We start from the raw sequence: 16541 nt of genomic DNA, 5'->3' as shown, positions 1-16541 counted from the left end.
ATTCAAATTTTCAAACACCACTAATTCTTGAGAAAATTGGTTACTTGACTTAAAGTTGTAATGAGCATAAAGTATCATAAAAATATCTTTCATTTCACTTCTTTTTTGGTTTCCCAGGTAAAGAAACCCCTTCCAAGGATTCAACCATAAGGAGTGAGGTTTTGTCCTCATCAGAGAAGGAAAAATGTTTCCTGCCACAGAACATGACTCCAGGTAAGCTTTTTTTTTTCTTATTAAGAGTTTTTCTTTGTTTTCAATTTTTTTTAATTGAATCAGTTTTGTTCACAAAGTTACAAAGCTGTTCAAGATTGCGTTTCAGTACATAACATTCTAACATTCCTACACCCGTCCTTTCACCAGTGTACATTTCCTACCACCAATCCCAGTTTCCCTCCTGCCCCTGTGGCAGACATTTTTCTTCTCTCTCTCCTTTTGGGATATGTGCTTTGCAATACAAATAATGAAAGGTTATCAGGTATGTCTTTACAAGGTAAGGTTTTGAGACCTCAGAGGCAGGATTGATTCAGATTTCCTCCATGTATAATACCACAGTCACTCTTTATTCTTTCCTCTGTAGGCCTCTTCCTTCCTAGTTTTCCATTGTAGGAACCACCAAGTGCAACTTTGAAGGCATGATCTTGATTATGATACTAATGTTCACACAAATTTTCCAGTGTTCTTCACTGTCTACTAGAATAACTTTGACTGACAGACGCAGCTCTTCATTGTGTTGAACATGTCAGAACTCTGTCCATATTTTCTGTATTAAAGAAGTAAATTCATGAACACGAAATCCCATTGATTGTTGAGTTGCTTGAGCAGTCTCAGTAACCTCTACATTCGTCCTATCCCTGAGATTTTAGAAGCCTCTCTCTTCTCAGCCTTCCCAAGAATGCCGCATTGGAGGCTCTTTCAGGGTCAGGGGAATGAGATTCAATTGGTTACTGGCTTTGGCATATGGATACACCATTGGAAGCTTTCGAGGATGTCCCATGTGGGCAGGAAGCTCTCAGTAGCTTGCTAGTTTCTCCCAGAGGGAAAAGTAGGTTATAAGATATCGCGCGGCCAGGCATGCAGGCAAGAGGCTCTCTGCATCGCTCTCTTCTGGGAGCTTGCTTTTAAGTCTCTGTATGTTGGCCGTTGATGGGATTACACACACCTGGGTTCCTCTGCCAGTACCTTCATGCGTGAGGCTTGTCTGAACATGTGGAGAGGGGCCTTGAGCATGGCTGTGGCTAGGTTCCGGTGGTGTTTGGCTTCGGGGAGCTCTGCTCGGGGCGGGGAGAGCTGCTGGAGCCCATTGCCTCTGAGGGGCCCCGGGGAAGACAGCCAGGCAAGAGACTCTCTGCCATTAATTATCAGAAGTAAATTACTGATTAGATATTAAGGCATTATAGGGCAGGGAAATTTTTTTTTTTTGGCTTTTTGGGTCACACCCAGCTATGCTCAGGGGTAACTCCTGGCTCTGGGCTCAGGAATTACAACTGGTGGTGGTGGGGGGACCATATGGGATAGTGGGGATCAAACCCAGGTCAGCCGCATGCAAGGCAAATGCCCTACCTGCTGTACTATTGCTCCGGCCCCAATAATTTTTTTAAAATTGTATTTTATACCTCATCCATAAAATAGTTGTTTGTTTATAATTGATGTTTGGTGGATATATAAATTGTTGAATAAATAAATGGTAGTTATATCTATATTCTGTATGGTAGTCATAGTTTCTTTGTATATTAATCTAACAATATAAATATTGTAATATATGCTGGTCAAGGTATTGAATCAGCGAACAAATATTTGGCGATGTAACATAACATTGTCTTGAGTGGAAAGGCATCTATATTAATCTTTTAGAATTATCAAAGGATTTTGAAATTAATATGGAAAAAATCTCATTTCCAAAATCATCCTTCACAAGGTTCCCCTTTAAGTGGTCTTGGGGAAGTGGCGGAAGGGATTGTCCTGAGAGAGAGCACCACTGGGGCTGAGTCTTGTCCTAGAGAGTCAGAGCAAGAGCCTTGGTGGAAGACTGGTGTCCTCTGAGCAGCAAAGGGCATCAATTTTCAGTGAGACCATGTGCCAAGTGGTCAGTAATTCTTGCGTGGTCTCCTTGTCCCTGCATCAGCACATGTGGGAGGTGGCACCAAAGTCCTGACTGTGAAGGTGACCAGCTTCAGAGAAGGAGAGAACTTGCCCATGGCCAGATGGCACAAGGAAGAGAAGGAATTTACACCCAGTCCTTGTTCATCACTACAGTGTTCCATGACTGCTCCAAAACATACTTCTCTCTAAGATACAAAATATGGTAGCTCTCCCTTATCCTTCAGGAGATGTTCTGAGACCTCCAGCGAATGCCCAAAGCTTCAGAGCACTCAACTCTTTGTGTACCACACTTCACTGCATGATTGTTGCACCCTGATTTTAGGTAATACCAGGACAATCTAAAAAGCATCACATCATGATCACATCCTACTGTTTTGCAAAGAAACATTTGTCATAAAATCTGTGCTGATTATGAAGCAAAATGCAGTCACATGTGTTTTCCTGTAAAAAGAAAAAGATTAAGGTTATCTTTGGTAAGGTATTAATTAGCTAAGAAATTAGTAACACTAAGTACTAATAAAATAGAGCAACCATAAATATCATAAATGTTACACAAATATGCTCACACTCTCTCCCAATACCTTATTGTCCATCATATTTCCAGATGGTGGTTAACTGGGGATAATTGAGACCTCTGTGGAAAACAGATCACTGAATGGGGGAGATGATGAGAGATGTGGGAGAAATATTTACTTCAGAATGCTCCACAGAATGGAAATCATGTGACTTTATAAATGTCATTCCAGCTGCTTTCCTTCCTGGTTTCAAATTCTGTCCAATTGCTTGGCTGACAAGGAGAAACGATTTGCTCTTTGCTTCTTTGTATATTAATCTGCTTATCTGTCAGCTTAGGCCAACCCCACACAAAGCTGAATTTCCACTTGTGTTTGACAAATGCAGTGGAGTCCACACTCTGCTTTGTCAGTGCCAGTAAACCAGTGGCCAAAGGTGTGTGCAGGGGCCTTGGGGACACCAGAATGCACCTAATCCTCTCAGCACCTTCTTCCCTCATGCTGCTTCAGGATGGGCTAGGAGTGAGAAGAGGCTGTGGTGCCAGTGTAGATAGACTCAGTGGACACGCTGTGGTGGGGCTAAAGATTAAGTGACAAGCAGAGGGCACTGTAGGGCACAGTTAATGTGCAGTCTTTGTACAGTCTCAGCTTCCACCCGCCAGATCTCAAAGCCTGGATTTTCTTCAAATCCGAACCTGTTTGGGTTGTGGGCCATACCCACCCATGCTCAGGATTTACTCCTGTTTTGCACTCCTGGATCACTGTTTTCGGGGACTGGGAGGATCGTATATGGTGCCAGGGGTTTATTCTGGATTGGCCTCATGCAAGGCGAACACGCTCCCAGCTGTGCTATATCTGTGTGGCTCCAAGACCTTTCTTTTGTTTTGGTTTTGGGTCACACTTGTTCATGCTGGGTGCTGGGGTAGGATGAAGGGTAGGTAGGTGCAGCTTGCATGCCTGTCTTTGAGCTATCTTGCAGGCCTGAAATCCAGATTTTCTGACTTGCAGATCCATCAATTCACTTGCCATCCTGCCAAGGAGGTTCACACTGACTGATAGGGCTATTCTGATGAGGAATCAAAAGGGCAGTTTGGATTAGAATCTGTGAAAAGAAATCCTGACTCAGGATCAGGGTTAATGACAGGTGTGGCGCGAGGGTGGCAGAAATCCGAGGAGTAATGGGAAGGATGGGGGTTTCCAAGATGCAAGGCCTAACGCTGAACATCTGTTTTATTTCCTTAATATATTCCGGATACTGACTACATAAAGAGCTTTATAAGCACAACTTTATTTAGTAAGTCTCAAAATGCTTCTGCGATAGGTCGCTCAAAGTCATTTGGCCAATGAGAAAAGTCAAGTGTGGAGAGGCACCTTGTTGAGGTAGCACCCTTAATGGGGCAGAGAGCCAAGTTTGGGCCCAGTCGGTGACTCCTCCTCCCTGGGCTAGCTTCCACCTTGGGATCACGAGCGGTGGGGCTGCTGCCCAGTGCGGGGCAGGGCTGCAGAGATGGAGGGCACGGACAAGACGAGGACCCAGGCCAGGAGCGGCTGAGTGAAACCAGCTTCTGCTCCAAGTCCCCCTCATGTCAGGTCAGTTGGGCTTGCTGTGTAGAGCAGGTTGTCTTGTGGCACATTATTCCCAGGCTCTGTGGATTGGAGACAGGTCTTCTAAAGGTAGAGGTCCAGGGAGGCCTGGGGGCACTCAGGCCAGCAAAACAAGGCAGTCTCGCAGGTGGCCAGGAATTTGCAAAGGCCCTGACAAGTTAGCCTTGGAAGAGAGACTTCTGTGATTATCCGGTCTACTGGCTTTCTGGCTTAACATTTTCGATAATTATTAATGGGCTCGCTACTTATTGTCTAAAGAAGACTCAAGGTTGAATTCCATGTTGAGATGAAACTCTGGAGCTTGGCCTTTCCTGACAGCATGTTCTGACACCAAAGTCCTCCCTTTAAGAGCTCCACCCGGCGGTCTCTTTACCCTGCGATGCTTTGATTTTCATAGCACTTTTCTTCAGTTGATATCACTGGGTTCAAAGAATTGGCTTTTGCGAAGTAGAATAAAAGCTCCATGAGAACAGGAACCAGGCCTTGTTTCCTGGTGTGTGCCCCAGCACCTAAAACAGCTCCTGCTCAATAGATTTGTTGAATGAAGGTGCATTTTGAATAAACTGAAGTAGATTTTTATTCATTAACCAATTTCCCTTAGCAAACATTCAAGAATTAACGGCAAGTTTCTCCCACTCTCTGGAAAGTAGAACATTCCTAAGTGGCATAATTTTGTAGGTTGTTTTTGAAGTCCAGAAAAATTCAAGAACTTTTCCTTGTCAATTAATAGTAAGAGCATTTTCAGATTCCCCCAAATAAATCATAGCTAACAGGAACATCTTTACATCTTTTTTTTTAAAAAAAAGTGAAGCAAGATAGTTTTTATTGAAATGAAACTTTCTTAGAAAGATGTTATAGGAGAGAAAGAGGGGAAATATGTTTTTAAGAGAGAACTTCTCCAGGGTGGAAATAAGCAAGCAAGAAACATAGAGACAAGCAAGTGAGATACGACTTCAAGGGAAAACATGGGCTTGAAGAGCAAACCCCAAGTGGCTTTTGGGAACAGAGATGTCTATTTTGAATAGCCAGGGAAACACGGTTAGGGGAATGAATGTGTGTATGTTAATGTATCATGTTTATAAATGCATCTCATAGGGTAAATTTTTATATGTAAATGCGTTTACTAAATGTAAGTTGGTTTTCATTCCAAACTCTCACAAGTTGCCCACAGGGGAGGTATATACAGGGGAAGTATATTTTATAATGGTTTATGCGTCAGCTCTGTGTGAGAATAAATCTTGTTCAGAGCAGAAATAACCAACCTGGATGCAACTGATATAGCTCCAAGGATTCTAGAACATTCCCAGACCTCAACATTCATTTGTTCCTGGGAGGACAGTTTACAGTCATCATTCAGAGGAGTCCCAAGGCCACCTACAACTTCTAATACATGAGGATTTCAATTTAGTGCGTAGGAATGGGGCCTTATCTAATCTTCCCAGACTCTCTTTCTCTGTTTTTTTGAAGACCTGACAGTCTCCTTCAGTGTGAAGAGCCGCTCCAGGAGGTGCGTGAATGGACCTTTGCAGGAAGCGGCCAGGAAGCGACTCTGGGCGCTGGAGAATGAGGACCAGGAGGTGCGTGCACTGTTTAAGGTGAGCGTGGGCAGAGCTAAGCAAACTCTGAGGCAGCCTTGTCCTTGTGCTGGTGAGCTCAGGCTTGCCAGCACCTAGGACAGCATCGGGAACATAGCACATCCTCAAGAAAACACACGAATTGTTAGACTGAGTAAAAAAACCTAAACACATTGTCTGTTCATCAAGGACAGACAGGAACTTGGGATGGGGCAATCATGAGGCAAAAATGCCTCTGAGTTAGATGTAAAGTCAGAGGCATTTGCCCTTAAAATCTCCAAATTAATTTGACTTAATTTTGGTCAGGTTATAATCATTTGCAATGCCCATTTCATTAATGATACTTTTTCAGACCTGGAATAATAGCTCAGTGGTTTAAGCACTTGCCTTACCACTTGCAAGTGTATGAGTTTAAATCCCATCTCTCATATGCACCTGTTATAAACCTTGCAGCTCTGGTAGCTCTGCTGGCCTTTGATTCCCTGTGCCCACACACAAACACACATGCACACATGCATGTATACACACAATGTGATAATTTGAACTTTCCTATGCCTACACACACATACAAACATGCACACACATAATGCAATACATTATGTGTATTCATTTTTTAATTGTGAGAAAAATATATATATAGTATACAAATTTTAGTTTTCAAGTGTGCAATTCAGTGGCATTAAGTACATTCACATTGGTTTTCAATCATTACCTTTATCTATCCTAGAACCTTTTCATGATTCCAAACTGAAATGAAACTGCCCCTCTCTGAGGGGTACCACCCTGGTGCCATAATAAAATTATAAAGTCTCTGTAAGCGCTATAAGTTACATACTGGTTATCACAACGAAAACAAGAAAAAAGGGGAGGGGAAGATAAGAATGAAAAGAGAAATATGATCTACAAACATGTCATGTAACAAAAAGTGTCTGATTTTTCTCCAATAAATAAAGTTATGGTATCCGGAGAGAGCACGTACCGGGAAATGGACTAGATACCAGAAAGAGTAGATAAAGAATGTTTGACATTTTGTTTTGCTGTCTGGAATTCAGGGTCTTGGAGGCTTAAGTTGTAAGTCACATCACAATCAACATCATGGAGTGTCTTTAACTGGAGTCACTTTAGCATGAGCAGGGGCTGTGCGGAAGCTGGGCAAGCTGGGAGCCCGCAGGCCTGTGCGTCACTGCGGGTGGGGCTTGGGGGCTGAGTTTAGGTCTCAGATGCTGCAACTTTAGGCAAGTTGCTTAATCTGTGTGTGCCTCAGCCTCTTCGACTGTTAAAAAAATGGCATACACAGTGCTGTTATCTCTTAAATCTGAGATGTTACTGGTTATGATACCCACTATTATATCCCAGTAAGAAAGAGAAGAAATGCTGCCATTTTGGTATGTCAATGGCTTGACTCTTCAACCTGTGTTTCAGAAACAGTCACAGCTATTGGAAGTGTCTTTTCAAAGAGGGATCCACCCCATCCAGAGGGACCCCACTCTCTAGGCTATTTTGAGGGTTCAGAAAGCATTACCATAAGGGCTTGATGAAGTGCCTGACCTGGAATATTTCTCTGTGAATAGATTTTTCATATGAACTTCTTATTTGTTTATCAGGATCTATAGCTCTGAAGGGTCTTCTGGGGCTTCATGTGGCAGAAACTCAGTTCTAATTTGGCTGACCTGGGCCGTTCCGCTTGAGGTTCAGGACTTGGCCTGGAAAGTGAGGGGCTTTCTGATTCTTACTCATTTCACTCAACTCCAAAAGTGGATGAGCAAAAAGAGTCTAGGGGAAAACCAAGATTGGATAGTGATTCAGGCCCATTTTGTCAGGTATTTAGCAGGGAGAACAAGGGACCAGAAGAGAGCGATGCAGAGAGTCTCTTGCCTGCACGCCTGGCTGTCTTCCCCGGGGCCCCTCGGAGGGAATGGGCTCCAGCTTCCCTCCCCATCCAGAGTAGAGCACCCTGCTGCCGAAGACCACCAGTACCTAGCTACAGCCATGCTCAAGGCCCCCCTCCACACGTTCGGACAGGCCTCACGCATGAAGGCAGAGGAACCCAGATGTGTGTAATTCCATTTTGTAGCCTTCACCTTCTGGGAGAAACCGGCAAGCTTCTGAGAGTTTCCTGCCCACATGGGACAGCCTTGCAAGCTTCCCAAGGTGTATTCATATGCTAAATCCAGTAACAAGCTGTATCTCATTTCCCTGACCCTGAAAGAGCCTCCAGTGTGACATCATTGGGAGGGCAGAGTCGAGAGAGACTTCTAAGATCTCAGGGAAAGGACGAATGGAGAGGTTACTGAACCAGCTCAAGAAATCGATGATTAACGGGAATTCGTGATCGTGATCGTGATCGTGATTTAGCAGGGAGAGTGCTTACCAACCCCCTTCAGCTCTGGCGAGCTTGCAAATGATCAGCCTTTCTGGAAGGCCGCGTGGCTCCTGCATGCGAGTTGTGAAAATGTGTATATTCTTGCATTCACAATTGCACTTCTTGGAATGACTTGTGTTAAAACAATCAAGGGTGTGCACTCAGATTTAGTTAAAGGATGTTTCTCACTGTACTGTTTAGCATGTTTATGTAATGACTTGAGCTAATCATACAGTAGGAGAAAATGGAGTAAGACAGATGAATAAGGAGTAGAGCAGTAGCCCAAGGGGCCGCCTAACAAGACATTATACCACCCCTATGGCTGTGCTTAGATCCTCTATGTACCAAATCCCAAATGTACAGTTTTCCTAAATGTACTGATAAATTTTGGTTTATAATCTAAGCACAATAAGAAATAACAAAAAATAGAACACTATAGCAGTATAATAAAAGTCATGTATCATCTTTTTCCCCTCTATGCCTCATATAAAATTTCAGAGTAAAAGTTGAGTAATGTTAATGGAAACCTTAGAAACCTTAGAAACCATGGGTAAGAAAGAGGGAATGAAGGAACTACTGTATAGAAGAGTCATTAAGAGAGTAAATCCTGGGGCTGGAGAGATAGTACAATAGGTGAGGCTGCTGCCTTGCATGCGGCCAACTTGAGTTCAATCCTTGATATCCCATATGTTCCCCCAAGCCTTCCAGGAGTGATTTCTGAGTGCAGAGCCAGGAGTAAGCCCTGAACACCACAGGGCATGGTCCTGAAACAAATAAACAAACAAATAGAATAAATCTTAAATCTTCTCACCCACAAGTAGAACATTTCGATTTAATTTTTGTTATATTGTATCTATAGGAGAGGATGAATATAAACTCAATCTATTGTAGCAACAATCTCATCATCATGTCAGTAATATCATTATATTTCATGATTTAATCTTAAACAGAGAAGCATTCTAATTATCTTCCAATAAAACTGCAAAGAATTAAAATAACTCTGAGTGGGGCTGAAGCGATAGCACAGAGGCTAGGGTACTTGCCTTGCATGCAGCCGGCCCGGGTTCAATTCCCAGCATCCCATATGGTCCCCTGAGCACTGCCAGGAAAAATTCCTGAATGCATGAGCCAGGAGTAACCCCTGTGCATCGCCAGGTGTGACCCAAAAAGCAAAAAAAAAAAAAGTTTCTAACTACAAGGAAAGGTTAAGAAATAATTACATTACTTCTGCAAAGAAATGTAGCGACTAGAAATAGTGTACCTTATTTAATGACATTGGTGTGATCAGTTAATTTCATGATATAGCTCATGAAATATTATTTAGTGACAAAAGAAGATTATGAACCACCTTGTGTAATGTGATTTTACTTGTATAAAATAACTACAGAGAAAACCAGGCCCAGGGAAGAAGATCCAAAGTGAACACAGGAATGTTAACTTTCACGTCAACATTGGTGATGTCTGGAGGAGGAATTCTGGATAAATTTTATTTTTGTTCGCTTTGTTTCCTCTGTTGCCAAAGTTACAAAGATTATCACATGGTCTGGAGCAATAGCACAGTGGGTAGGGCGTTTGCCTTGCATGTGGCCGACCCGGGTTCGAGTCCCAGCATCCCATATGGTCCCCTGAGCACCTCCAGGGGTAATTCCTGAGTGCAGAGCCAAAAGTCATCCCTGTGCAACGCTGGGTGTGAGCCAAAAAGCAAAAAAAAAATTATCATTAGATGTAGATTCATAATCAAATTAACCTCTACAGAAGCTACTATGATTCATTCTTTAGCCTTGTACTTCATTTATTTTAATTGATTAAAATTCTGTGATATACAGCACTTTTAATGAAGGTTTTTCAAGCACGTAACTCTAACACCATAATCAGTATGTTCAATTCTCCATTTTATTTATTCATTTATTTAATGTTTTTTGATTTTTGTAACACCTGGCAATGCTCAAGAGTTACTCCTGGATCTGCACTCAGGGATTACTCCTGACAGTGCTCAGGGATGCTGAGGATCAAACCTTGGTTGGCCAGATGCAAAGCAAATGCTCTACCCATTTTACTATTGCTCTGGTTCCCCATTTAATTTTTATTTATTTATTTTAATTAATTAATTAATTTTATTTTATTTTTAAATTTTTGCTTTTTGGGTCACACCTGGCAATGGACAGGGGTTACTCCTGGCTCATGCACTCAGGAATTACTCCTGGTGGTGCTCGGGGGACTATATGGGAAATTGGGAATCAAACCTGGGTCGGCTGCGTGCAAGGCAAACACTCTACCCGCTGTGCTATCGCTCCAGGCCCCTCATTTAGTTTTTAAATCACAAAAGGGAGGATTTTCTACATTCATTCCTACACTCTGGTTTCTTTTTATTGGGGCTCCTGATCCATTTTTTTGGTATATATTTGGATTTTATCAGTAACCAAGAGCTTCATTTTTTTATGGTGCACAATACAATAATGTTCTCTTGTATATTTAGAAAAATAAGTCTATTTTAAGTTTTTCAGTGAAACAGAATAGTTTTTACGGAAAGGAATTTACTTAGGCAGATGTGAGAGAGAGAGAGAGAGAGAGAGAGAGAGAGAGAGAGAGAGAGAGAGAGAGAGAGAGAGAGAGAGAGAGAGAGAGAGAGAGAGAGAGAGAGAGAGAGAGAGAGGAATATGTGTCTTTAAGAAAGAGCGTGGGCTTCTTTAGAGTGGAAAGAGCCCATTTTAATTTTTAAAAGGGTTTTCCTCCTTCCCTCTGTTTATGATGTTGTGTACCCAGAGGTCACACACATACCTGGCTCTGGGGCTAGAGTGGAGGTTACAGTGTCTGCAACCTTGGGCTGTTGTGCTTGCTGAGGTCACGTCCTCCAGCTGTCGTGTTTGCCAGGCAGAGCTCATGCACCTGCTTGCCAAGGGTGGTACTCCTGACAAGAAGGTTCACACTTAGTTTTAGTGGTGGTGCATGCCAGGAGTCATAGACTTTAGTGGTGGCAATCTCACGCAATCAATTATGCTATGGCTGGACATTGCTTGCTTGGTTTATGCAGAGGCACCAGAGATTGTGTTATCAGTCACAATCTTTAGCCAGTAGTCAGCTTTCTATGAATGAACTTTATTATTTTTCCTTTTGGGGGCAGAGGGCGATGCAGAAATGAATGCTGCAGATATGAAGTCTATGCAAAGCATCCTGTACGTATGTGAGCTTGTTAACAGTACATTCCTGATATCCCATGTTGACTCATTCTCCTTGTTCAGGACCTCTCAGCAAGACTGGTGAGCATCCAGTCCCAAAAGGCTCAGTTCCTCATCACCTTCAAGACCGTGGAGGAAATCTGGAAGTTTTCCACCTACCTGAACTTAGGTATGACTTGGAGCAGATAGGTAGAGTGCCTGCTTTAGAATTTAGATAATGGTAAAGTTGGACATTAAGGAATGAATCAGTCTGACTCTTATAACTAAAAAAGATGGACTCTTAATAAGGATGGTTATCTTTTGAAATATCAGACTTTTTGGAAGCAACTTTAAAACAAGTACTAATGATGACTCTCAGATGTCATAGGCAACATGTCTTTGTTTTCAGGGAGAGACTTATTTATCAAATGAGCAATCAATTGATAGTTATTGATCATCTAATAAATCAAAATACTAAAACAGAAGTGGTGTTGATGGTTTGAAACAAATAAGAAAGAAAAGAGTATTGAGTGAGATCAAAGTAGCTGCCCAGAATAACCGAATGATGGATGTTTTACCCACCCAAGTTCTTGGAAAAGAGTTAAAGAAAGAGATGAGAGAATTATCTGCTAAAGTGATCTAAAGTCATATGTTTTTCTAGAAGATAAACAAGGTATTGGAGTCTAGTATCAGTTCTTCTGGGTGGGAACCTTCTCCACAGAGAATAACTCATGATTCATAGAGATCATATGATAGAAAAACAACAAGAATTTATAGTTACGAAACCAACAGGCAAAGGAGAGGCGCCTTGAATTGGCTCCTGTTTGACCTCTCCCACAAGTGCTGGGCGCCACACAGACATACACAGGAAGTGGCCTTGTGCAGGGGTGGGTCTATATGGTTCAAGCTCAGAGGGCATAACTTCCTGTCTCTTATTCACAGTATTTTTCCAGTCTACACATCCCTTTCAGATCAAACTAATTATGGCTGTGCTTTATGGGCCTGCAAGGTAGCATTAGGAGGGCTTGTTAGAAAAATGCAATCCCAGGGTCTGGGGATATAAATCAAAGGACTGAGGGCATACTTGCATGTGGGGAGCCGGTGTAATTCTCTAGCACTTGATGGTCTCCTGAGTACCAACTGGAGTGACCCTCAAGCAACTGTAGGGAATAGCCTCTGAGAACTGGTGGGTATGAGCCAAAAATAAAAGAGAGAAAACTGGTTGGGGGCAGTAGAAAAACCCCAGCCTCTATCCCCCAAACACACTGAAACTATCCTTTTAAAATACACAGTCATAGAAAACATGCAAGCCTGGCTGGAGCTGTAGCACAGCTGGTAGGGTATTTGCCTTGCATGTGGCCAACCTGGGTTCAATTCCTGCACCTCATATGATCTCCTGAGTCCTGTGAGGAATAATCCCTAAGCGCAGAGCCAGGAGTAAGCCCTAGGTACTATAGAGTGTGGCCCAAACCCAGAACACACACATGCGAGCGCACGTGCGCGCACGCACACACACACACACACACACACACACACACACACACACCACACAGGTCTAAAACAGTATACTAGAGGTCAGAAATAAAAATAAATGGGCTTTTGCATTCCAAGAAGGAAAAGTCTTGAATGAAGAAGTCTTCTAATGTAAATAATTTACATGTATACTCATATTTATATTATGGTTAGAATTTTACAATTCACATGGCTTCCAATTTATTTTTGTTTGGGGGCCATACTTGGCAGTGTTCAGGGGTTACTCCTAGCTCTGAACTCAGGAATCACTCCTGGCAGTGCTCAGGGAACCATATGGGATGCAGAGAATTGAACCCAGGTCAACCTGTGTACAAGGCAAGACCCTACCCACTGTATTATGCTACCTGGTCCCATGCTTTCAGTCTGGTTTTAACAAAGGAGAAATCACTGGGCATGAGAGGGGAGAGGTAGTTTCAGAGAGTGGGGTTGTTTTGGTCAACCCCAACCCTGTTGGGGGCCACAGAGACCCTAAGTTCTCTGTTAGCAGCCAGTGTACAGGAGTACAGGAGCAGCCAGGAGTACAGGAACTTGAATCTCAGATGAAGATAATGTTAGAGTGTGTGTGTATGTGTGTGTGTGTGTGTGTGTGTGTGTGTGTGTGTGTGTGTGTGTGTGTGTATAAGGGTGCAATAATCCAAGTCATCTCAGAGATTCCTCCATGGATGTATTAGAAAAAGGCAGCTGGGTTTGGTGAACTCATCATACACTTGTGGAAGCCCATAAAATTATGAAAGTGGAAAATATCATTTAGAATTAACTTTGTATCCCCTGTAAATTCCAATTTGTATTTGAATACAAATTCCTGACTGTATTTCATTGCTGAAATTGGTTTATTCTAAAAACCTCTTTTATGCTTTTAATTTTATTTATTTATTTTTTGGCCTGGGTATTTACTTGCACATTTATTTTTAAATTAATTTTAATGTAGACAAAGCTGAAACTATTAATACAAGTCTAGAATTGAAGTTGATTAGATAACAAAACACCAATACTAAAATCAATGAACTATTTTTAAAAGTAATTTTTTAAATGTAAACATCATTATATCTGATCACAGCGTTGTGAAGTTCTTGTCTAACAATTTATTAAGCTTTTTGCTCCTAGTTGACTCTTCTGTGTTTTTGTTTTTGTTTATTGAGTTTATGTGGCTTCTGTGTTAGTTTGCCATCTAATTTGGTGTCCTCCTACTGGAATTTCAGTACTGCTGAATTAGGTGTGGTCGTTTGGTCCAGAGACTTCAGGATCTGTGCTATTTGGCATCTCTGCAGAGAATGTTTGTGAAGTGGTGGAGTCGAGCCCTTGGCATGGCTACAGCCATGGGGTGTGGATGTTGCTGCTGGGGCTTGGGCAGGGCAGGTGCTCGGCTTACCTGCCTGTCTCCAGGGTGTCCTGGACTTTTCAGTCCTGGGGACTAGTACTCTCATAAATTTTATCTGCAGCTCCTCAGAGATTTAGTTGGGAGTCGGTAGAACGGGGTTGGTGAGTAAGTCGACATGGCTGTCTCTTTCATGCGTGGAAGTCTGAGAGGGGACTGCAAGACAGAGCTTGCTTACCATCTTCTGTGCTCAAAGAGTGACGGTAATCACGCTGGTCGGCGATCATCTTGGCTTGACTTACAGGCTTCGTGTCCACTTGTTTGGAGCATCTCCTCTTTGACCCTAAGTACTGGCTGAACTTCAGATTGGTGGAAGATACAGAGGTCCAAGTGTTGGTAGATGATAAACACCTGGAGAGAATGTACCTGGGACTCCTGACACAGGAAGGTGCGTGTGGAATGGAGGTGGGACGGGTTCTGTCTACTTACTTAATATCAGAGTTCCTAACATCATCAGTACACAAAGGGAGGCAAAACTGTTCAAACATGAAAACATTCACAAATGAATCTATCACTTAGGGCAGTGCTCCAAGGGCCACTCTTGGCCACTGGCCTGACACTCACAGCTGTGTTAACTAACCTTACTGAAGGGAAACTACCTCAGGACTTTTGCCAGATGCCCATGCTAGGGCCTCGCCCATGCAGTGATATCTCTGCAGGCTTTGGTATCACTTAAAGGTCAACCGGGTCATTCTAATACACTCACCAATGAAGAGTCTCTTTATCTAAATATGACCTGATTTGAACATAATATAAAACCACAAATCTTGCTACACCTGATGGAATTCAGTCGTGAAAGCAAAGTCACGTTGAGGAATTACTGACAGTCCAGTAGTGTGTTTACTGGGAGAATCTATTGAGACCATAACTGTCAACAACTGATACCACAGTTCAAAGAGGCAAATTTTCACAAAATATTGCTCCAAATTTTTATTATTTATTTATTGTTGAATTGTCATGAGATACAGTTATAAAGTTTTCATGGTTGAATTTCAGTCATACAATGATCAAAAACCCCCATCCCTCCACCATTGCACACTTTCCACCACGATATCCCCAATATCCCCCCCACCCCACCCCTCACCCTGTTTCTATGGCAGACAATTTCCCCCATACTCTCTCTCTACTTTGCTCCAAATTTTTAAGATCGTTTCCCACAATTCTTTTCAAAGCAAAGACTTTTATAGTGAAATACTATAAAATTCAGTTGGAAAAATTATTCTTACTTGACTCAATCTACTTTGTATCCTTGCTGCTTCTGATATATTTTTTTTGCTACTGTATACATGAAGTTGCAAAAACTTCCATATTTTCTTAAGTTTTTGTTTCCAAGATGAAGGTCCAATTAAACCATATTCTCAGGAATTACTCAGAGTTGTTTATGCTTATTTTACTGATATATCAACACAACTAATTATTATATAAATATATAACATTTTTAGGAAAAAAATAATTAGTTACCAATCTTCTCAGAATTCCAGGAGCCTCCTGAGGTCCTCCTGAGCCCATTTCTCATTTGTCCGGTCTTCATTCCCAACGAGAGGGGTGCTTGGGCTCTGGTTAGAGAACTGTGTAAAGGTCCCTTTTTGCCTCCTGCAGACTCCTTGGAAAGTGCTTTTCTCACTGCTTACAGGCCACTTCTTCTGCAGAGCCTTGTACTCTGTGACTCAGCCAGCTGAGATGGAAGGAGAGTACTTGACACTTGGCAAGAATGAGTTAATCTCCGTGAAGATACCTGAAGGCGGGTCTGAGTGGGAAGGAGTGTCCTTGGTGTCAGGCCAGCGGGGCGTGGTGCCCATGTCAGCTCTGGAACCGCTGCTGCTCCCTTTCCACCAGTGAGTAGTTCTGCTTCCTGGGAGAGGAGCTTGGAGCTCACCAGGAACTTGCAGAAGAGAGTGAGCAGGTTTGCGGATGTTGGTACCCACCATGCCAGGGAGGCAGCCAACTGTGGGTGGCTTCTTATCCTGTGTGTTTTCTTAATAGTTGGGGTTTGAATGACTTGATGAAGTTTGGGACAATGCGAAATTTCAGAAGGACCTTGTTGCTCGGAGGAAATCTACTGCACTGGTTCTTATTTAGGGTCTGGGATCTATTTATGTTGAAACGGTGTTAGAATCATCTGGGGGTTTTATGATAAGTCCAGAGAGCCCTGCTGTCTTTCATCCCCTTAGAAAGTGTTGGGGTTTCCCAGGCATTGAAATTTTATCAAAAAGTCTCTTAGACATAAGACGTAAGATACAATTTTATCAAATGTTTGGCGGAGAATGTAAGCTCAATTATGCAGAATGGCAGCTTGTTTGCCCTCAGGGACCGTGTGTGCCCCAG

General features: G+C 42.5%; 1 protein-coding gene across 2 annotated transcripts in view; it reads left to right on the top strand.

The window, feature by feature from the left end:
• SH3TC2 (SH3 domain and tetratricopeptide repeats 2) overlaps positions 1-16541 on the top strand; it is a 69414-nt gene that overhangs the window by 18317 nt on the left and 34556 nt on the right. Inside the window, exons 2-6 of one of the 2 annotated variants that reach the window (XM_055143181.1) lie at positions 118-213; positions 5685-5794; positions 11393-11498; positions 14461-14604; positions 15850-16051. In XM_055143181.1, the coding sequence (XP_054999156.1) occupies positions 118-213; positions 5685-5794; positions 11393-11498; positions 14461-14604; positions 15850-16051 (658 nt within the window). Of the gene's footprint in view, positions 1-117; positions 214-5684; positions 5813-11392; positions 11499-14460; positions 14605-15849; positions 16052-16541 lie in introns of both variants that reach the window. The other variant, XM_004620580.2, reaches the window with a different exon arrangement.

Source organism: Sorex araneus, chromosome 6 (genome assembly GCF_027595985.1).
Source record: "Sorex araneus isolate mSorAra2 chromosome 6, mSorAra2.pri, whole genome shotgun sequence".
NCBI lineage: Eukaryota > Metazoa > Chordata > Mammalia > Eulipotyphla > Soricidae > Sorex > Sorex araneus.
The sequence above is the reverse complement of the archived record's forward strand: the minus strand, read 5'-3'. Positions and strand labels throughout refer to the sequence as shown.